At 39.1% G+C, this 23,824-nt stretch overlaps 1 protein-coding gene across 2 annotated transcripts in view; it reads right to left on the reverse strand.

Annotated features, from left to right (window-relative positions):
* Positions 1–23,824, reverse strand: part of LOC124615524 (UDP-glucose 4-epimerase-like) — a 42,223-nt gene that overhangs the window by 10,651 nt on the left and 7,748 nt on the right. For both annotated transcript variants that reach the window (XM_047143483.1, XM_047143484.1), the window contains exons 3-5: positions 22,975–23,088; positions 1,522–1,698; positions 936–1,116 (exon numbers count right to left, since the gene is read on the reverse strand). In XM_047143483.1, coding sequence (XP_046999439.1) covers positions 936–1,116; positions 1,522–1,698; positions 22,975–23,088 — 472 coding nt within the window. The remainder of the gene's footprint in view (positions 1–935; positions 1,117–1,521; positions 1,699–22,974; positions 23,089–23,824) is intronic.

Genomic DNA, 23,824 nt, shown 5'->3' on the forward strand with positions numbered 1-23,824 from the left:
TAAAAGTTCTGTACAAATATTTATAACACAGACATCTACCATATGGAAATTATACAGTAAGTAGAGATGAGAATTTGATTCAATTGAGAGTTCTGAGAAAAATAGCCACTCTCTCAAGGATCTTGTAAAGTACCTAATGACATATTGTCACCACAAAAAAATAGAATTAAAAATATGGTTTATTCCTCTCTAAATGAAAACAGTACGTTTTACTTCCTAAAGATAATTTGTTTCTTGATTTCCTTTATATTTGGCCAGATCTGCAGCCCAAATGTGTGCAATAATTGCAACACTTATCAAATACCGAGCGAGGTGGCGCAGTGGTTAGCACACTGGACTCGCATTCGGGAGGACGACGGTTCAATCCCGTCTCCGGCCATCCTGATTTAGGTTTTCTGTGATTTCCCTAAATCGTTTCAGGCAAATGCCGGGATGGTTTCTTTGAAAGGGCACGGCCGATTTCCTTCCCCATCCTTCCCTAACCCGAGCTTGCGCTCCGTCTCTAATGACCTCGTTGTCGACGGGACGTTAAACACCACTAACCTAACCTAACTTATCAAATATGAAGGCGAGTCAGTGCTGATTTGGGGTCATAATTAGTTTGGCTACAGTCAAAAACCGGAAGTTTACTGTAAGAGTAACATTCAACATCTTGTATTGATACACTGAAGGCGAATGTATATGAGTGCAAAAGAAACTAGGTTTGAATCAGAGACAGTACTCTCCACCACACAGCATATCTTGGTTTGCAAAGTATAGCTGTAGATGAAAACAAATTTGTCTTCCAGCAAGGCACTCCAGTCTCTGGGTTATCTGTTATGTTAAAAATGTTTGGAACACCTTAGAATCCTGGACTAAAAACCATCATACTGCAAATACAAGTGATGTGAAAACTGACTTATGTGCAAAAATTAAATTCTTGCCAATCATTATACCTGTTCCATCCACCGTGTCATAATCACCACCAAAAATGGTAAGGCTCTCTTTGTTGCCAATGGCAACTTGTGCCATATATGGCATCAAATTGGTAAATGCTTTTGTAGGATCTTCTCCAATTAATCCTGATGGATGTGCTCCAACAGGATTGAAATATCGTAGTGATATTATATTCCAGTTCTGCAAAATTACATAATCATATATTTTGTTGTTCAAATTTTTGTAATAGTTCAATATAAAATACAAAAAACGAGTGTTCATGAACACAGTAAGAAATATACAGTGGGGCAAGTGGTATTTCTAGAAAATACAAGTCTCATGAAAATGAAGGAGTGTGTCTAACCTCTCACAGCCCAGTTTTTAAAGAAGACTTGATTAATTTGAAAAGTAATCTTAATTATGCATGGTGACTCGTTTACAGTTAATGATAAATTCATTTTACATTGCTTTTTAGTGCAATATTTCAAGATTCATTGCATTTTGTTCTTAGTATTTAGTCTTCACTCCTGCTAATGACATGTTTCTAAACAGCTTCTGGTTTGTGATTATTGTTATATAAACTATGGAGTATTTAGTCATTATTACCTTTTCTGCTGCACTTATATCCTTCAGCATTTCCTCTATGAAATATTTTGTCCGTCCATAAACATTTGTGACTTCACCTGTTGGGTGCTCTTCTGTTATTGGTAAATACTCTGGATTACCATACACAGTGCATGAACTTGAGAATACCAGTTGGTAACAGTTATTTTGTTTCATAACCTATAACATAAAATGTTTGTTCACTTTTGTTTTAGTTGCTTACTGTGACAACCTTCTTACAAAGTGTATTTCACTCACCCTCTCAGCATTTATAATACATTAAAAACAACAAAATAAATCTGTCTATTAAACCCATAAGGCTAATGAAGCTCAAAACTGTTGACTTATAACAGAGACAATTGCAAGGTAGGAACTTTTTAGGGTTTAACATCCACTTGACGTTAAGCACAAGCTGAGACTGGAGTAAGAAACTTGTAGTGTCCTTTTCAAAAGAACTATTCTGACCTTGTCATAAGTGATTTAAAGACACAATCAAAAACCTAAATCTGGGTGGCCAGACAGTGATTTGAACATCTTGTCTTCTTGGACATACATTGAGTTTCAACTACTGTGTCACCTCATTCAGTGTGATAACAACAGTGAAATAGCAGACTGTAATAAAAGTAATACTTGTGTGGATTAGAGATGGGCAAAACATTCAGAGATTGTCCCACAACTGCTCACTCAGAAGAATGAACTATCTTTTCCGTGACTCACTACTCAATCATGAAACTCAGTAAAAGGAAATCACCTTGCCTCTTTAATTCAGTTATCATACCTCTAAGTTCATCTCATGTAGTCCTATTCTGAAAGATCATAGAAAGGGAAGTAATATGCTTGTGTTATTCCACTAGTAGTTTTGAGATTTAAATGTTCTCCATTTCATCCACTACAAAAATTAAAAATATTACAACAAAATCCTAAATATTTTTTATTGAGAGGGAAAATTTTAAAATTAAGACTGAGTCATGTTCTGTTTTCATACTTTTATTGCATATGAGGTACAACTTATGAAATATAATATAATTTAAATTAATTTAAGTATCTACAGTTGTCATTTACTATAAACATGACATTATATGTATCCAAGAAGGAAAAATTAAACAATATTATGATATATGCAAGTTACACAGGTAAAGTGCTGTCTTTTGTGACTGCAGTAAAGCCTGGTGAACACAAAACACATTTTGCTTTGTTCTAAAGCATATTCAGTGGCCTTTTTTTTTTTTGTTTGTTTCTCATGACATTTTTCCCATTCTTCTACACATGTGTGATGGATTTCAACACACAGCATTTTCATTAACAATATATGCATGTTTTCATGTTGTGAAGAATCACTGACATCTTGCAAACAAAGATAAAATAATTGTGGCTTACAAATAAAATTTGGTCTGTTTTACTTAAAGGGAGTCAGTTTCTTTTGTCAGTGCTTATTTGTGCTGCTTTTGAAAAGACATACTCACAGGGCATTGACATAGCTGAAATCCATTATATTTTCATTGAGTACAGCAATTCTCTGCTTTCCCACCATTTTAAGGAATTGCTGTTTCTAGGCAAATATTCCTCAGCTAAATATTTGTGTAGTTCAACATTGGTTGCAAGTTCCAAGTCACGACTTTTTTTGAACTGAAGCCACCCTCCAGACAGCTGTTTTATCTAGTTCAAAAACAGCTGCATGTCATGGGTCATGACTTCCGTGGAACTGAGACCACACTCCAGACAGCTGTTAATGTTTTATGCACAATTTCTAAGGGAAACAATCTGTCTGTATCTTTAAAGAAAACAGAAGTTATGGCTTTCAGGGGCCAGGAGCTAGTTCCCAGAAAAACAATAATAAATGATCAGAAAATAGAAAGAGTAAACTTGTTCAGTGTCTTACTCGTATTAGAAATGGAAATACAAAAGAAAGTAGAAAGATTTAATTACATTAACAGAACAATGTATAGAACCTAAGTAAGAAGGGAAACCGCCCACGTAAGAAGGGAAACCGCCCACGTAAGAAGGGAAACCGCCCACGTAAGAAGGGAAACCGCCCACGTAAGAAGGGAAACCGCCCACGTAAGAAGGGAAACCACCCACGTAAGAAGGGAAACCACCCACGTAAGAAGGGAAACCACCCACGTAAGAAGGGAAACCACCCACGTAAGAAGGGAAACCACCCACGTAAGAAGGGAAACCACCCACGTAAGAAGGGAAACCACCCACGTAAGAAGGGAAACCACCCACGTAAGAAGGGAAACCACCCACGTAAGAAGGGAAACCACCCACGTAAGAAGGGAAACCACCCACGTAAGAAGGGAAACCACCCACGTAAGAAGGGAAACCACCCACGTAAGAAGGGAAACCACCCACGTAAGAAGGGAAACCACCCACGTAAGAAGGGAAACCACCCACGTAAGAAGGGAAACCACCCACGTAAGAAGGGAAACCACCCACGTAAGAAGGGAAACCACCTACGTAAGAAGGGAAACCACCTACGTAAGAAGGGAAACCACCTACGTAAGAAGGGAAACCACCTACGTAAGAAGGGAAACCACCTACGTAAGAAGGGAAACCACCTACGTAAGAAGGGAAACCACCTAAGTTCTATAAAACAATGTCAGAACCAATTATGACATTTGGAGGTGAATTGTGGACTGTAACAAAAAGAAATAAACAAAGCATTGGAGACGTGATACCTAAGAAGAGTATCTGGGTACACACACAATCTGACAGTAGGGTGAATGCTGACAGAAGAACAGGGAGTGAAAAACTTAAATCAGCAGATCGACGAATGTAGGGGCTATGTCACAAGAATTCAATGTGACAGAATACCTGAATCAATTATGAATTATTACTCAGTGGGCATAATGTCTTTAGAAAGACTGAGGAAAAGGTGTAAAGGTGAATAATTCCAATCAATAGGGTGTAACACAAGTATCTAATACAAGCAGACAAGAGAAGAAGACATATTAAAAATGTTATGATTTTTTAAAGTAACTAATGTAATAAGTTTTGAAATTATGTTTAAAACCCTGGTCCAATGTAAGAGGTGTCCTAAACTCATTAATCTGATCGGAGTAAATAAATGAAGTGGACAGAAGGCATGACTGTTCCACATGTTTGTGACAGTACCCAGACAGCATCTGTCCCACATGTTAGTAGTGGCTGAATCAGTAACATTCCAGGCTAACAACCTGATCTTATTCTGGGAACTCAAGGATGGCCCTAGGTTTCTTACCCTCTGCAATTAACTCCTTCAAATCACGAAATCTAAAGTTTGCACAATGGGTGTACTACCCTTGGTGATAACTCTGGTGAGAAATCCACCATTACATATTGTAATGCGTTGGGACCTAGGGTTCTGGAGGGTCCCATCATCTGTAGTGATGAAGAGATGGACTATACTCAAAACGATTCTAAGTTTAAGTTCAAGAAGTAGTACTATTTTGGAATGAAATGTAAATTCTCTTCTGAACATTGGGAAACAGGAGGAACTTTAATTATTTCTACAGAAGAACAATATACAAATTTTAGCAATGCAGGAAACAAGATTCTTATGTGAGAATGTAATTGACACAGAATATTTCAGAATTTATAAGGGGAAATCAACCACAAGAATAATGGAAGACATGCCACGTTTGGAATAGCATTTTACGTAAGCAAAAAAATTGTAGTGTCACAAAATTTACATTGAAGTCAGGAAGTGTGCATGTTAGCAGTAAAGTGCAAGAATAAAAGATGTACTACTATAAATTACCAAGCACCTATAAATGATAACAGAAGAAATCTGGCAAAAGTAAATCAGTTTTGGGATCATTTAGAATCAAATCTCCAACATACCTAAAAACAATGTTAAAATGCTTTATGATCGCATCAGTGTGCAAGTTTGGAAGGAAAACAAATTTAATATTGTAGGTGAATATCCAGCACACTTAAGAAAAAGTAGAAATGGTGAAAGACTGATAAATATGAGTAAAATGTTCCACCTGAAACTGATGATGATACATTTTCGCAATCTACCAAGAAAAGCCAAAACTTCTGTATCTCCAAATCCAAACCTAAGAGAATTTAAGCTGGATCACATAGCCATATATAAAAGGGATATCATGGAAATTATGAATGTTAAAGTAATCAGAAATGGGGAATTTGACTAGATCATTAAATCTCTTGCATTAAAATGCAATTTCTTTCATCCAAACCAAAGACTAAAACCAAGAAAATAATCAGATACAACTCCACTACACCTAATATTACAAGAAAATATAGAAAAATTTAGAGAAGAAAACGAGACAAAAAACAAGGTGATTGACATGAACTCCAGGTATGAATTACTACAACAGCAGAGAAAACTGCCCACAAAAACATGTTGGATCGAAGAGCGTGAAGAAGCTCTAGTACAAAGAGCTCAAAAATGGAGGAAATGGAGATGTTAAAAAAACACTTAGAAGAATTCTGATGACAAACAAAAAAACATTAAAAAGAGTCTGAAAAATCAAAAGAACCTTTGAAAAACTTCAGCTTATGGAAATGCAAGAAAACTTTACCAAACATACTAGCACTAGAAATTTTTATCAACTTTTAAACATGTAATTAAAGGGTATCAACTACAAAGTATTTGTTTCAAAGATGATGAAAATGGCAAAAAATGATTAAATAACAAAGAAAATTTGCAAAATATTAGCAAATTTTTTCACAGGTCCTTAAACTGTCCGGTTCCAACAATTAAATTGGGATTTTCACCAATACCATAAAATCTTGAGTATGATTTCCCCACCAATAGAGCAAGATATTCAATGAAGCCATTAAATCGCTCAGCAACAACAAAGCAAGTACTGAAGAATCCATTACAGCAGAATTACTGAAATTGTCAGAATTAAAGATCTACAACTGCTTTTTGAGAACATTTGGAAAACTGAAAATATTGCAGAAGGGTGAAAAATATCATTAATCCACATGCTACATAAAAAGGGAGAAAATCAAAAGTCAACAATTACAAAGGAGTGCCACTTCTGCCAGTTGCATACAAAATATATCAAAAATTTTCCTTGACAGAGTTATAGAAGCCTTAGACAAACAACTGGGAAAACATGAGGGAGTTTTTCGAAAAGGGAGACCCTGCACAGAGCAGATTTTTAAGTTAAAATCAATAATTTGTCACAGAATGTTAACCAGCAAACCTAAAATAGTATCATTTATTGATTCCAAAAAAGCATTTGATTTGGTAGACAGAGAAACAGCAGATAAAATCATTAGAGAATTTGGTGTTAAAGCAAAGTTACAAACATAATTCATGAACCTCTAACAAAGACGATATCTAAAGTTAAAATTATAAAAGAACTGTCTCAGCCATTTGAAATAAAAACCGATGTTAGACAAAGGGATGGTTTGTCACCTTTACTTTTTAACTGCATTCTAGGGAAAAGTATAAGGATTTGGAATTTGGAGCTAAAGAATCACAAAATTGAACCAAAAAGTGTAGGAAGGAAAAAAAAATGGAATTAAGGTATGCTGCATGGATTTTGCAGACGATTTTGCAATACTTTCGTAAAATCTGACAGATGCACTTATTCAAATAAATCTTCTGGAAGAAACAGCAAATGCAGCTGGTCTCAAAGATTCAGCTGAAAAAACAAAATTCATGACAAGTATAAAAAATGCACCAAAATTCACAGAAACACAAATAGATAAAATAGAATGAGTAAGTAAATTCAGATATCTTGGGGAACTATATAACAGAATGGACAAGAAAAATTTGCAATAGATGTAAGAGTTAACAAAATGGGGAGATGATTATGTTTGGTTTGTGGGGCGGTCATCAGTGCCTGTACAAAGTCCAAATTATTACACAGTCCTATCTAGCCACTGTCACGGATGATGATGATGATGATGAAATGATGAGGACAACACAAACACCAAGTCCCTGAGCGGGAAAAATTCCCAACCCAGCTGAGAATTGAACCCCGTACCCCATGATACGGAGCCACTAGACCACAAGCTGCGAACAAAATGGAGAGAGCACATGGTTTCACAAAGAATATTAACAAGAAGAGATGCAAAACTATAAAAGTAAAACTAAAACAGTATACCTCTGTGGTGCAATTGGAATGTTTAAATGGGTGTGAATGCCTAACAATTTTAAGATGGACTGAATAGAGGTACATGAATACAGAACATTAGAAAAATAATTGCGGCAATACAAACTACACATGGCTAGAAAATGAGGAGATCTACAATCGAATGAAAACAGGTTTGCGAAATAAATGTTCCTGTATTTCTGGAAGAAGAAATGAACAACACCATGGATTACAGCAATCAATAACATCATTACAGAAATAAGCAAAGACTTAGAAAGAAACATCATTAAAGAATCGGAAATAACAGTCAGAAATTGTTTTAAGAATAAAATGCTAAATTTATAAAGCTTTCAGTGCAGAAGGAGATTATATATATGAATACAACAGAGGGAAAAATTCCACGTGGGAAAAATATATCTAAAAACAAAGATGCTGTAACTTACCAAACTAAAGCGTTGGTATGTTGATAGAGACACATATATACAGGGCTATTACAAATGATTGAAGCGATTTCATAAATTCACTGTAGCTCCATTCATTGACACATGGTCACGACACACTACAGATACGTAGAAAAACTCAAAGTTTTGTTCGGCTGAAGCTGCACTTCAGGTTTCTGCCGCCAGAGCGCTCGAGAGCGCAGTGAGACAAAATGGTGACAGGAGCCGAGAAAGCGTATGTCGTGCTTGAAATGCACTCACATCAGTCAGTCATAACAGTGCAACAACACTGCAGGACGAAGTTCAACAAAGATCCACCAACTGCTAACTCCATTCGGCGATGGTATGCGCAGTTTAAAGCTTCTGGATGCCTCTGTAAGGGGAAATCAACGGGTCGGCCTGCAGTGAGCGAGGAAACGGTTGAACGCGTGCGGGCAAGTTTCATGCGTGTATCTGGACATGCTGGAAAATTGGCTCATGCCACAACTGGAGACCGAGAGCGCCGACTTCATCTTTCAACAGGATGGTGCTCCACCGCACTTCCATCATGATGTTCGGCATTTCTTAAACAGGAGATTGGAAAACCGATGGATCGGTCGTGGTGGAGATCATGATCAGCAATTCATGTCATGGCCTCCACACTCTCCTGACTTAACCCCATGCGATTTCTTTCTGTGGGGTTATGTGAAATATTCAGTGTTTAAACCTCCTCTAACAAGAAACGTGCCAGAACTGCGAGCTCGCATCAACGATGCTTTCGAACTCATTGATGGGGGCATGCTGCGCCGAGTGTGGGAGGAACTTGATTATCGGCTTGATGTCTGCCGAATCACTAAAGGGGCACATATCGAACATTTGTGAATGCCTAAAAAAAACTTTCTGAGTTTTTGTATGTGTGTGCAAAGCATTGTGAAAATATCTCAAATAATAAAGTTATTGTAGAGCTGTGAAATCGCTTCAATCATTTGTAATAACCCTGTATATATATATACAGGGTGTTTCAAAAATGACCGGTATATTTGAAACGGCAATAAAAACTAAATGAGCAGTGATAGAAATACACCGTTTGTTGCAATATGCTTGGGACAACAGTACATTTTCAGGCGGACAAACTTTCGAAATTACAGTAGTTACAATTTTCAACAACAGATGGGACTGCAAGTGATGTGAAAGATATAGAAGACAACGCAGTCTGTGGGTGCGCCATTCTGTACGTCGTCTTTCTGCTGTAAGCGTGTGCTGTTCACAACGTGCAAGTGTGCTGTAGACAACATGGTTTATTCCTTAGAACAGAGGATTTTTCTGGTGTTGGAATTCCACCGCCTAGAACACAGTGTCGTTGCAACAAGACGAAGTTTTCAACGGAGGTTTAATGTAACCAAAGGACCGAAAAGTGATACAATAAAGGAACTGTTTGAAAAATTTCAACGGACTGGGAATGTGACGGATGAACGTGCTGGAAAGGTAGGGCGACCGCGTACGGCAACCACAGAGGGCAACGCGCAGCTAGTGCAGCAGGTGATCCAACAGCGGCCTCGGGTTTCCGTTCGCCGTGTTGCAGTTGCGGCCCAAATGACGCCAACGTCCATGTATCGTCTCATGCGCCAGAGTTTACACCTCTATCCATACAAAATTCAAACGCGGCAACCCCTCAGCGCCGCTACCATTGCTGCATGAGAGACATTCGCTAACGATATAGTGCACAGGATTGACGACGGCGATATGCATGTGGGCAGCATTTGGTTTACTGACGAAGCTTATTTTTACCTGGACGGCTTCGTCAATAAACAGAACTGGCGCATATGGGGAACCGAAAAGCCCCATGTTGCAGTCCCATCGTCCCTGCATCCTCAAAAAGTACTGGTTTGGGCCGCCATTTCTTCCAAAGGAATCATTGGCCCATTTTTCAGATCCGAAACGATTACTGCATCACGCTATCTGGACATTCTTCGTGAATTTGTGGCGGTACAAACTGCCTTAGACGACACTGCGAACACCTCGTTGTTTATGCAAGATGGTGCCCGACCACATCGCACGGCCGACGTCTTTAATTTCCTGAATGAATATTTCGATGATCATGTGATTGCTTTGGGCTATCCGAAACACACAGGAGGCGGCGTGGATTGGCCTCCCTATTCGCCACACATGAACCCCTGTGACTACTTTCTGTGGGGACACTTCAAAGACCAGGTGTACCGCCAGAATCCAGAAACAATTGAACAGCTGAAGCAGTACATCTCATCTGCATGTGAAGCCATTCCGCCAGACACGTTGTCAAAGGTTTCGGGTAATTTCATTCAGAGACTACGCCATATTATTGCTACGCATGGTGGATATGTGGAAAATATCGTACTATAGAGTTTCCCAGACCGCAGCGCCATCTGTTGTTGAAAATTGTAACTACTGTAATTTCGAAAGTTTGTCTGCCTGAAAATGTACTGTTGTCCCAAGCATATTGCAACAGCGGTGTACTTCTATCACTGCTCGTTTAGTTTTTATTGCCGTTTCAAATATACCGGTCATTTTTGAAACAAAAACCCACATCCTTTCGTCTTTCCCTCTTTCCTGATGAGGCAACAGTTTGTTGCGAAAGCTTGAATTTTGTGTGTATGTTTGTGTTTGTTTGTGTGTCTGTCGACCTGCCAGCACTTTCATTTGGTAAGTCACATCATCTTTGTTTTTAGATATATTTTTCCTACGTGGAATGTTTCCCTCTATTATAACCATATCATTAATTTGAACCCAACAATTACGTTTGTTATTGTCGCTGTTGCATTTCGAAATCTTTCCTGTCGTCTTATTTTCTCTTTATTTTCTCTTTCTGTTTTTACCAGTAGTCTCACTTTGTATTCACCTTCCCCTTTTTACCGTAATACAATTTTATCCCGCCTATATATGCTCAATAATACGTAACCCACTTCCAAACCATTATCAAAAAAATTTTTATTTTCCGCTTTCAACACTACCGCTGCTATAAAATCCACCATTTCTACTTCAATAACAGCTGCTTTCACTTATTAAACAACCATTTTGGCTAGTTCTAATAACTTTCACTTTATTTCCACTTCCGTTTTTTCGTACATCACTGATTATTTTTAGCCGCTCCCAACAGGTTTTAACGTCATTATTTCTTCGTCAGACAATTGTTAGCCCCATTTTCGTAATCTTTCACCACAACACCACTCCTTTTAATACATTTACACGTTTTTTCAAAATTTCCCGAATTTCTCCGTCCTTTAACGTGTTTTAGCGGCAACACAACCACCTAACCTTCATGCACATCGCTGTCTACCAACCCAAGTTCACCACAGGATCAACTTAACCAACCTTTTTTCATACCAGATCTCCAGTTACTTTCTAGTTCACCCTTATCTCTCCCCATATATTTTTCTCTTTCATTTTCATTTCAACCTCAGGTTACACTCTCCACCTTCTAATACCATGTCACCCTCACAACACCCCCACAACAACCCCATTAAGTTTTATTTACATTCCCTCCGCAAACATGCCTTCACCCTAGCCAGATTATGCTTGCATATTTTATTTTCTCAGGCTTGTCTGACATTTGGCATAACCCCCAAAGGCCTCACACTTACAGTTCCCATCTCTGGCTGCAACCCTTCTTTCCATCAGTCCCTATACCAGTTCCAAACTGAACAATCCATTGCCCTTACCCACCTAATCCTTCACCTACACATCAACTCAGCCAATGAACACACCCGTCAACTCCTATCCTTAATAAAAGTCCTCAATCTTTCCTCTCCCACATCCACACCGGCTATTCAGAGCATCCTCCTACAGGCCAACTGCAAATTAGAACAGCATGCCACCCTTCACCTCAAAAAACTATCCTATCTCCTGGTTTCCCACCTCCGGAAAGGCAACTCACTCACCCTTCACAACCTTCCCAGCAAACTTCAACCTCCTCTCATTGCACACAAACCCAGTCTCTCCCATCTACTCAATCTCCCACTTCCAGCTCCACTCCCTCCAAAACTTCAAAATTCCAATCAACACAATCTGGAACCACAACACCCTAATTCAGTAGTTAACGTTTCCTCCAAACCTCTCTCCCAATCCAAAACCTCTGTCCTATCCAAAGGCCTCACCTTCAGCCCCACTCCCAGATTCAACCAAACAGCCCTCATCAAAGAATTACTGTCCTACACTCGTACTCTCTGCTGGAAGTATCACTTTGCCATGAAGAAAAATGATCCTAATCCTACCCCTAATGATCCAACTCCCCAAGACACTATCCAAATTGAACCCTGCCTGGAACAGTTCCGTCCTCCGTCACAGCGGGACCCACCTCCTCTTCCTCAAAATCACCCTCTCCAAACCTTCCAGGAATTTCTGACTTCCAGCCTTGCCTCTCAATCCTCCTTAAAAAACCTTAATCCTACTCCCAACATCACCACTGCCGAAGCCCAGGCTATCCGTGATCTGAAGGCTGACCGGTCCATCGTCATTCTTCCGGCAGACAAGGGTTCCATGACCGTGGTACTTGATCGTCGGGAGTATGTAGCTGAGGGACTGCGTCAGCTTTCAGACAACACCACATACAAAGTTTGCCAAGATAATCCCATTCCTGATGTCCAGGCGGAGCTTCAAGGAATCCTCAGAACCTTAGGCCCCCTACAAAACCTTTCACGTGACTCCATCAACCTCCTGACCCCACCGACACCCTGCACCCCTACCTTCTACCTTCTTCCTAAAATTCACAAACCCAATCATCCCGGCCTCCCCATTGTAGCGGGTTACCAAGCCCCCACAGAACGTATCTCTGCCTACGTAGATCAACACCTTCAACCCATTACATGCAGTCTCCCATCCTTCATCAAAGACACCAACCACTTTCTCGAACGCCTGGAATCCTTACCCAATCCGTTACCCCCAGAAACCATCCTTGTAACCATTGATGCCACTTCCTTATACACAAATATCCCACACGTCCAGGGCCTCACTGCGATGGACCACTTCCTTTCACGCCGATCACCTGCCACCCTACCTAAAACCTCTTTCCTCATTACCTTAGCCAGCTTCATCCTGACCCACAACTTCTTTACTTTTGAAGGCCAGACATACCAACAATTAAAGGGAACAGCCATGGGTACCAGGATGGCCCCTTCGTATGCCAACCTATTCATGGGTCGCTTAGAGGAAGCCTTCTTGGTTACCCAGGCCCGCCAACACAAAGTTTGGTACAGATTTATTGATGACATCTTCATGATCTGGACTCACAGTGAAGAAGAACTCCAGAATTTCCTCTCCAACCTCAACTCCTTTGGTTCCATCAGATTCACCTGGTCCTACTCCAAATCCCATGCCACTTTCCTTGATGTTGACCTCCACATGTCCAATGGCCAGCTTCACACGTCCGTCCACATCAAACCCACCAACAAGCAACAGTACCTCCATTACAACAGCTGCCACCCATTCCACATCAAACGGTCCCTTCCCTACAGCCTAGGTCTTCGTGGCAAACGAATCTGCTCCAGTCCGGAATCCCTGAAGCATTACACCAACAACCTGACAACAGCTTTCGCATCCCGCAACTACCCTCCCGACCTGGTACAGAAGCAAATAACCAGAGCCACTTCCTCACCCTCTCAAACCCAGAACCTCCCACAGAAGAACCACAAAAGTGCCCCACTTGTGACAGGATACTTTCTGGGACTGGATCAGATTCTGAATGTGGCTCTCCAGCAGGGATACGACTTCCTCAAATCCTGCCCTGAAATGAGATCCATCCTTCATGAAATCCTCCCCACTCCACCAAGAGTGTCTTTCTGCCGTCCACCTAACCTTCGTAACCTCTTAGTTCATCCCTATGAAATCCCCAAACCACCTTCCCTACCCTCTGGCTCCTACCCTTGTAACCACCCCCGGTGTAAAACCTGTCCCATGCACCCCCCCACCACCACCTACTCCAGTCCTGTAACCCGGAAGGTGTACACGATCAAAGGCAGAGCCACGTGTGAAAGCACCCACATGATTTACCAACTGACCTGCCTACACTGTGACGCTTTCTATGTGGGCCAGCAACAAACTGTCCATTCGCATGAATGGACACAGGCAGACAGTGTTTGTTGGTAATGAGGATCACCCTGTGGCTAAACATGCCTTGGTGCATGGCCAGCACATCTTGGCACAGTGTTACACCGTCTGGGTTATCTGGATACTTCCAACTAACACCAACCTATCCGAATTCCGGAGATGGGAACTTGCCCTTCAATATATCCTCTCTTCACGTTATCCACCAGGCCTCAATCTCCGCTAATTTCAAGTTGCCGCCACTCATACCTCACCTGTCATTCAACAACATCTTTGCCTCTGCAGTTCTGCCTCGACTGACATCTCTGCCCAAACTCTTTGCCTCTAAATATGTCTGCTTGTGTCTGTATATGTGTGGATGGATGTGTGTGTGTGTGTGTGCATGAGTGTATACCTGTCCTTTTTTCCCCCTAAGGTAAGTCTTTCCACTCCCGGGATTGGAATGACTCCTTACCCTCTCCCTTAAAACCCACATCCTTTCGTCTTTCCCTCTCCTCCCCTCTTTCCTGATGAAGCAACCGTTTGTTGTGAAAGCTTGAATTTTGTGTGTATGTTTGTGTGTCTATCGACCTGCCAGCGCTTTTGTTTGGTAAGTCTCATCATCTTTGTTTTTTATATATATATATAGGAAGTGGGCTACAAGCTAAATTAGAGAGGAAGCCAAGAGCACAAAGAGCAGGGTGTCTCCAGAATCGCTTTATAATCTACTCCGTGCAACTGGCCAGCAGTCAGGAACAGCCGCTGAGCTATAGGGTGGCGTCGCTTTGCGATCTACTCTGCATAATTGGTGGCTGGAGACCATTACTCGTGCGACTCATATAATCACAGTCATCAGCATCTGAATTCGATGCTATATCAATGAATAAGAAGTAACAACTCATTCAGTAGTGTGTAAATGTTTATTGGGCTTCTGAAATGTGAGATTTTCTTTTCAAATCAATATCTGAAGTACAATGTGTAAATGATAACTGTTTACTACATACCACAATGGTGTGGAGTAAGTCAAGATGAACAATTTGATGTAGGACATTTGTGGGCTGTCACTTACGGAAACTACCTGAAAGTGGCCAAAAAGGTACCTAACTTAACACGTATGCATGTCGCGTGAGATTTCAGTACTCTCTCACTCTCTTCGTGGAAAGTATTAATCCTAGACAAAAAGTAATTTGGACCGTTTTGTAGGAAATGTAATGTAATTTAATTTTGTACTGGTATATGTTTTTGCTGGAGGCTGCATGTTTTGAGTTATTAAAGAAAACATACAAAAGTTGTCTTCAAACCAACCGCAACACTCATCTTTCTCCAGTCAGGATTTGTATTATGTCGTTCATGGCAGTCCCTCCTATCACATTACAAAAATGTGCAACTACACAAATTATTTTTCCATATTCTACTACCCTTTTTGGTCCTTACTGACTGGGCTATTATACCACAGCTGTAGTCAGCTGTTTTATCGCAATGATTAAAACTTTTCCATGAGAATAATGACCTAGGTGTAGGACCTGTTTATCTGGAACTGGGGCTGACATCTATGAAGGTCACTTGGAAGTTAAACTTGGTTCAAGAAAAATTTTTATTCCTGAAGTTATGTGGATATCTTTGAATAAAGAAAATATGGAAAAAAGGGACACAATGAAAGACAGCAGCTGCTAATGGTTTCCACCAACTGAGATGGCACAGTAATTAAAATACTGAGCTTACAATCTTAAGGACAAGAATTAAGTTCCCTTGTTACCATCCAGATTCAGGTTTACTGTGCTTTCTTGAAACTGCATAAGGCTAATGTGGAGATGGTTCTTTTTAAAAAAAACAGCCAGTTTCTAGAACAGCCAGAGCTTGTGGTCTGTTTGTAATGATCTTCTCATCAACAGGACATTAAACCCTAGTCTTCCTATCTTCCAAATGTTCTTACATCCTTACTGTTGACAGAAACCTTAACAAGCTATACAGGGTACTCTCAGGTTTTCATGTCAGTAGGGGCTACCGTATTTACTCCAATCTAAGTCGCACTCGAATCTAAGCCTCACCTGAAAAATGAGACACTAAATCAAGAGAAAAAAATTTTTCCCGAATCTAAGCCGCACCTGAAATTTAAGGGGAGAGTAAAGTTTTAGACCGCACCTCCAAATCGAAACAAAGTTGGTCCATTGCAACACGAGACAATTTAGGTCGAATGGATGAAGATACAGCTACTGTAGTTTGGTTTGAGTCTTAAGCTTAACAGTTAAGCTTTACCAAATAGCCATTGCTATGTGTCAGGCGCTCTGTCCATATTTATATGGGTACCCTTCCTTTTTCACGTGCTTCGTCTTGCTTGAATCGATTGCTTATTTTGCTCTGATCTGATAAGTGCCGTTCTCTTTGTTATAGGTGTTTACATCACTCAAAGCTGAAAATGCATTATTGTACTGTGCCATGCATTGTTTGTGGTATTCTGATAATGAGAGTTTATGACCTGTCGCCGCTCGCAGCATGGCTTGCTTTTGTGCGCACTACTGCGGCTTACAATAAAAAGAGGGAGGAATTGTCTCATAAGTGAAACAATGGCAAGAGACTTATTTGTTGTTACTTACACTGCTGCTTTCTTTGATAATTATCAACAAGAACCAAATAATAGACTGCATATGATAGAAGATTTTCTGAACCAGAGTTTAGCGAAAATTTTTCTCTGTTTGAAAATCTTTGCAGACACCTCTTTAGTACGTTACATTCTGCTCAGAAATTAAGAGTCAACTTGGATTTAAAAATTTAGCCAGTTGCCATGCTTCATTTCTGACTATCAGTATTCAGCATAAGAATAATACGAATATAATCATGACATGATATGTATTTTCTTCCGCGTTTGCTGTTGTCTCATTCTAGTTTCGTAGTTTATTAGGAAGACAGGATTTAAATGAGATAGCAAACACGAAAGAATACATGGCATAATGTTTACATTCTTTTACCTTTTCTTTTAATTGATATACTGATGCAGAGGTTTTGGCGCCAGTATTTATCTTTGTGCCTGCAAAGCATGCCTGTGTAGCGCTACATATATTCGACGACAGAAGTTAGTTGTGTGGCACCTACCAACATTTTTCAGAACTTCCACTTACTTTGCACTCGATTCTAAGCCGCAGGCAGTTTTTCGGATTACAAAAACCGGAAAAAAGTGCAGCTTACATTTGAGTAAATACAGTAAACATTTTCTGCATAAATCTGCTTAAGGAAGTTTGAGGGCATTGTTATCTGATCATTTTGTCCTTTTGGTTTCTAAAGTGCACTTTTAGTATCTGGTCAGTTTTATAACCATAAAAAAGCCATAAGCATAATTACAGCAAAATATGTTTTTACATTTCCAGATTTTATATTTTCTGCCATTTATGTTATTTTCTGTTGGTCCTATAGTAAGCCCTAGTCCCTCAAGCAATTCTTTTCCTGCCAGAAAAATTTCATGTGGATACATTTCCCAACCTTTGATATTTTGAACCACTGCCACAAGCTTCAACATTAGTTTTCAAATTCATATACATAGAAACTATACATCTCTTTCCCCCTATCTCACAACTTGTAAAATCATGTGCAACATAAAACTGTACAGTTTGTTTCAGAATCAAAATCATTTATGGGTCTATGGGAAATACAGGTGCATTCATACTGTCTTGTCACCTGGCTGTACTATAAGCTTCTGTAAATCATCAAAAACATCATTTTAACTTGTTTTTCCTGTTGAGGACAAACCATGTAATGCACAAAGCAACTCAAAAGAGCCATTAATTTCAACTTAATGCAATTACTTTGTACTAATTTCACAAGATTCTCACAAGTAGTCCTACACTCTTAGTTTTGTTTGTCATCACATTAACAAAATTAGTTTATGTTTCAACTGCATCTTTAAGCCATTCAGAAATCATATGCATTTTTGGCAGATATGTGAAACTTTTTGAAATTGGTGATTGGACATCTTGTGAATGTGCCACCGCCATGCACTGAATAGGGCCAACAAAGCACACACAACCTACAAAGTATGCCTTTAACTGCTTTTGAATAAACCAGCCAAAGACATACTGACAGCTAGTCAATGGACATATTCTCTTTATGTCATGTCATTTACATCGTCCTTGAAAGCAGAATATTTGTCAATTTTCCACGTATTCAATAAATTATTGTACTATCCCAAAACTATAGCACATTTAATAATGGGTGTATCGTCAAGTGCAATTTGGTGTCCATTTTATAGAGCATGATCTGCTACTGCCAATTTCTCTTGATACCATACACAGAAATATTGCTCATTGTCTACACAGCGCTCACACAGTGTCCGACAGAGAACCATCCACACTGACAGTATTTTATATACTCTACTCCAACCATTCCAAGACCTACATGCCTTTCACGGACCTCATGAGTTGTCTAATTTTTGCCAGAGGCACGAAGACCACATTAGTGTTATGCCTTTTTAGGGGTCAGCTAATCTTTCCAGTGACAGCCAGAGTAGGACAAAAAAGCACGCTTCTTTGTGTCCTCCTTGGGGGATTCTGCATTTGTATCAATAGAGAGAGAGCTTGCAAAATCTGTTGGTTGTTGTACCCATTTTCTGTAAGTATTTTTCGTATGTGGCTCATCTCTTTCAGCAGGTTGTCAGCATCTGGAACAGTTTCTATGCAAACCACTAAGGTCCTCAGAACAGAATATTTCTGTGATGGGTGTTGGTAGATGGTAGGCAGCAGATATCTCAGTATAGAGGCATTCTTGCCCAAGTGTGTTACATATTTGCAGAAGTGAATATGAAATTGTTTAAATTAAGACTGTTTATAACCATTACTCAAGGAAAGCCACTCAACCTTAGGTTGCATAAAATGACTTCCTGCTTCTACCAACAACTATTGCTCGGTCGCCACGCAGTGCAAATGAACACCCCTTCAGCAAATAAAAAGAAATAACATGCTATGCTACTTTAAATTAGCACCTGACAGTTGTTAATCATTATTTGAATTCTGAAAGAGTAAGCTTTTACGAGTATGTTTTGTCACGCAACTATTGCTACACCAATAGCCAGTTGAGGTTTATGAAGACATGTGCACCAAGTGACATGGGAACTGGGAGGATGACTTTATAATTACCTGGGAAGGCAACATTTACAAGGCAGAACTCTCACGATGAATATCCTCCTTAACAGGAGCACGTGCACATGTAGTATTTCCTCACTCAGTCAAACAGCAACTTCATTTCATGTTATTATAGCTTATTAGTAATGCCCGGAGTTTGTTGACATGCAATCTTTCTTTCCTTATGCACTATGCATTGTTCACAAGCACTAAAATCCAAAAGATTCTAGCTTCAGAAGTATAAATTTGATTTTAGATTATTGTCATATAGGTACTGTACTGTATTTAAGTTTTCAATTATGTCTTTTTAAGATTTTACTTTCTTTCTTAGATATTTGTGTTTAACATTTATTTTTTAGATTTGTTTGTCAAACTAAAGGAAAACAGGAAAGTGCATGTTCCATTTGTATGAGCAAATGTTACAAACTTTTGTAACTGCAAGCACGTATTATCCAACAAAGATGTTACCTGACTTTCAAGAACCTCTGCATGCTGATGTCATACACTACAGTAGCTCTAAGATGGTTACACACTGAATGAGATTTCTTACAAAAAAATGTAGTGATTTTAAATTAATCAGTCTCTTTGTAATTTCAGTTCCAATCTCCTTTAAAGTTTTACGTTACTCTAGTGCATTTTACAACTCACTTTACATATGCTTTATATTGTTTTTACATAATTTTTTCAATTTTCAGGTCACTTTAGGTCATAAAAAATTTCGGTACTTTTTCATATTCACGAGCTAAATGGATCCTCACTAGGAGCAGTTGCCCCCCACTGCCCCTCCTATCCTCCTCTCCCCACCTCCCACCCCCTGCAGGTGCACCTGGAGCTATAATACTCCATCATGGACTGTGTGGAACTAGAAGTGATACAGTAAATTGTCTGGATAATCAGGAGACGAGTAATAATAATAATAATAAAATAAAAAAAATAAAAAGGTATATGACTCACGCCAGGTACACATGAGACAGCCCGGCTGACGTAGCATTTGAGTATGTCATAGTTGTTCTTATAGTGTAACTGTTACCTCCCTGTACTGTACCTCCACCCCATTGCCTGCCTTCTGTGAGAGACTCTACACAGGTGTGCTGCAATTATTTCTGTATCCATCATCATACCATAACAACTATTTATTGTTATTTTTCATCAGCCAACTGATATTTTGACATCAGAGTCTCAACTTCCGTGTTTTCTTTTGAATATTTGTAAAAATGGTAATGCAATGTCCTGTTGGAATTTAATTAACTTAGAGAGTAAAGGTAACAACTCACTTAACAGTAGAGGTGCCAAGTTCTCAAAAAATAGAAACAAGACCGACACACACACACACACACACACACACACACACACACACACACACACACACACACACACACAAAAATTACATGGTCTGGGAAGATGACTGAACAGCCAATTCCAATTATGTTCCCATGCTTAGAAGTGTGTTTAGTGTGTTAATCATTGTGCCATTAGCTGTTATAGTACTCTTAACATACAGTTTAGTTTCTTGTATGAAAGTACCGTATTTACTTGAATCTAAGCCGCACTCGAATCTAAGCCGCACCTGAAAAATAAGACTAAATCAAGGAAAAAATATTTTCCCGAATCTAAGACGCACCTGAAATTTGAGACTCGAAATTCAAGGGGAGAGAAAAGTTTTAGGCCGCACCTCCAAATCGAAACAAAGTTGGTCCATTGTAATATGAGACACAATTTAGTTCGAATGAATGACGATACAGCTACAGTAGTTTGGTTCAAGTCGTAAGCTTAGCAGTTAAGCTTTGCCAGGTACAGTTACAGTAGTTAGGTTCGAGTCGTAAGCTTAGAACTTAAGCTTTACCAGGTAGCCATTGTTATGCATCAGGCGCTCTGTCTGTTTTTATAGATGTACCCTTCCTTTTTCACGTGCTTCGTCTTGCTTGAATCGATTGCTTATTTTGCTCTGATCTGATAAGTGCCGTTCTCTTTGTTATATGTGTTTACATCACTCAAAGCTGAAAATGCATTATTGTACTGTGCCATACATTGTTTGTGGTATTCTGATAATGAGAGTTTATGACCTGTCGCCGCTCGCAGCATGGCTTGCTTTTGTGCGCACTACTGCGGCTTACAATAAAAAGAGGAAGGAATTGTCTCATAAGTGAAACAATGGCAAGAGACTTATTTGTTGTTACTTATACTGCTGCTTTCTTTGATAATTATCAACAAGAACCAAATAATAGACTGCGTATGATAGAAGATTTTCTGAACCAGAGTTTAGCGAAAATTTTTCTCTGTTTGAAAATCTTTGCAGACACCTCTTTAGTACACTACATTCTGCTCAGAAATTAAGAGTCAACTTGGATTTAAAAATTTAGCCAGTTGCCATGCTTCATTTCTGACTATCAGTATTCAGCATAAGAATAATACGAATATAATCATGACATGATATGTATTTTCTTCCGCGTTTGCTGTTGTCTCATTCTAGTTTCGTAGTTTATTAGGCAGACAGGATTTAAATGAGATAGCAGCAAACACGAAAGAATACATGGCAAAATGTTTATATTCGTATTATTCTTATGGTGCAGAGAATACTGCATGTGATTCACAGTTCATGAAAGTTCCTATTAGCAACCATCTCTTGTCACAGGTAGGAAAAAATTCAGAACGTAGAGTTGGCCCTCTTACTTTGCACTTGATTCTAAGCCGCATGCAGTTTTCTGGATTACAAAAACCGGAAAAAAAGTGCAGCTTAGATTTGAGTAACTACGGTAATTTAAAAATTTGTCCTGGAACTTTTAGTCAGCCAAGATGACTGCTCACTCTAATGCTGCAGCAGATCCTTCATATCTACTGTGTTCGTGTGATTCTCTACCTTCAGCTGTTTTACCTTGATACCTGGGGCTCTCTGGCAGTTCAGAAGTAGCTTAGGCACTGGAGAGACTTTGCCCGACTTTACTTTAAAGACATGTTGCCCAGTAAGGAGCCACTGTTGTGCATTGACAGGCAGCTCACTAGCTTTTGACACAGAGGCTAGAGATAGAGCTTGTCATCAAAGTATGGTAGTGCAGATCTCATTGCGGCTCAAAATAAAGGAATCAGAACAGTGAAGTTGTTTAATATAAAAGTATCCCTGGTAGTTGGTTGGCTTAATGTGAATAAAAATTTAAGGGTTAATTTCAGCACTGAGGAAAGCAGTACAGGATTTGGAAAAAAATGTGTGATTTCTTTTGTCATAATAGTTAGTTCTTTCCAGAAAAACAATACAAATGCTACAGTCCCAAGTGCAGAATCAGTCAACTGTAGACTTGTGGTGCAATAGCTGTGTTATACTGACCATTTTTAGTATCACAGGTTGCAGAAGAGCAGGGCATGGGAGGAAGGGGGTCGGGAAAGGACAGAGTGTTTAACCAGTGTCTTTAACAGAAACATAGAATGATAAGAGAAACAAAAATGGCCTCGTGGCTTACCAGGCAGATGTTTGGCTATAAATACAGTGTTTGATCATCAATGAGCCCTAGGACTTTCTGTCCCTTATCGCTTTTTAACCTCTTCAAACAATTCTGTATGTATGTAAAACCTCAAGTTGCACCATGGTTCAGAGCAGACATTAGGTTCCCTGATAAAGTGCTGGATTTTATTTCAGGATTGAGGACAACCTTCCTTTAGAAGGCTGAATGGGGAGGTCAGACATCCAAACATCAGACCAGAGTGTTAGTAATGTTCTTTAGGTAAGTCATAAGTCAAAGATAGGAGCCATAATTTGAAAATGTGTATCATGTTTCAAATCATTAATATTTACAGGGAGCTACTTTTCAAAAATTAAAGAGTGCTTACCTCAAGTAGATTGATAGTCCCGACAATGTTATTTTTGTAATACAGCAGTGGAACTTGCATCGATTCTCCAACTGCTTTCATTGATGCAAAATGAATAACACAGTCAATCTTGTGCTGCAAAGATAAAATTTAAGGCATCATACATGAAAATTATTCAGCAACTTCATAAATTTCAGCTTGCTATGCATCTACTACTAGTCTGACCTGGAAAAGAATAAACCAACATTAAACTTTTACTGTTACAGTTAAAAGAAATTTTGGTCTTCCACGTTTTATATTAGCAATAAATTTTAACCACATGCAGAAAAGAGTAAAAAAGACAAGATTGGAAATGTAATGGTAAATAACAAAAATTTTAGTTATCTAGTTTTATGCCTATATTTGTGACTCAATTTGTACAGATAGGCTGATTAAAATGTACTAAATGTTTTTTGGATATAATGTTACACATCCAACATACTGAGAATTTTCTACAGATATTGCTACCACCAGAAAATTGTTTCCAAATGCATATCCCCAGTTATTGAAGTAAAGTTAGACACTTTAACTGACTCAAATAAAAAAGTAAAACAGTTTCTCCTGAACAAAAAGTTTAGAAATTGCCAGACACAAATCAGTGTGTACACTAGAACGACAAGTATCAGTGCACAGTGTATATATGATTCAAGTGCAGATACAGTAAAAGTCTACATTAGGGGTAGTGTCATACTTAAGTGTTTCATGCAACAATGTTGTCGGCACTTGCTGTGAGGTATAATGTGTGTCACGTGCTGGGCCTGTGCAGCCAATGAGAGAGCAGTGAACAGATGACTTGTTTCAAAGGAATATAGTCACATTTTCATGTCAGTAT

The sequence above is a fragment of the Schistocerca americana genome, chromosome 5, assembly GCF_021461395.2.
Source record: "Schistocerca americana isolate TAMUIC-IGC-003095 chromosome 5, iqSchAmer2.1, whole genome shotgun sequence".
Taxonomy (NCBI): domain Eukaryota; kingdom Metazoa; phylum Arthropoda; class Insecta; order Orthoptera; family Acrididae; genus Schistocerca; species Schistocerca americana.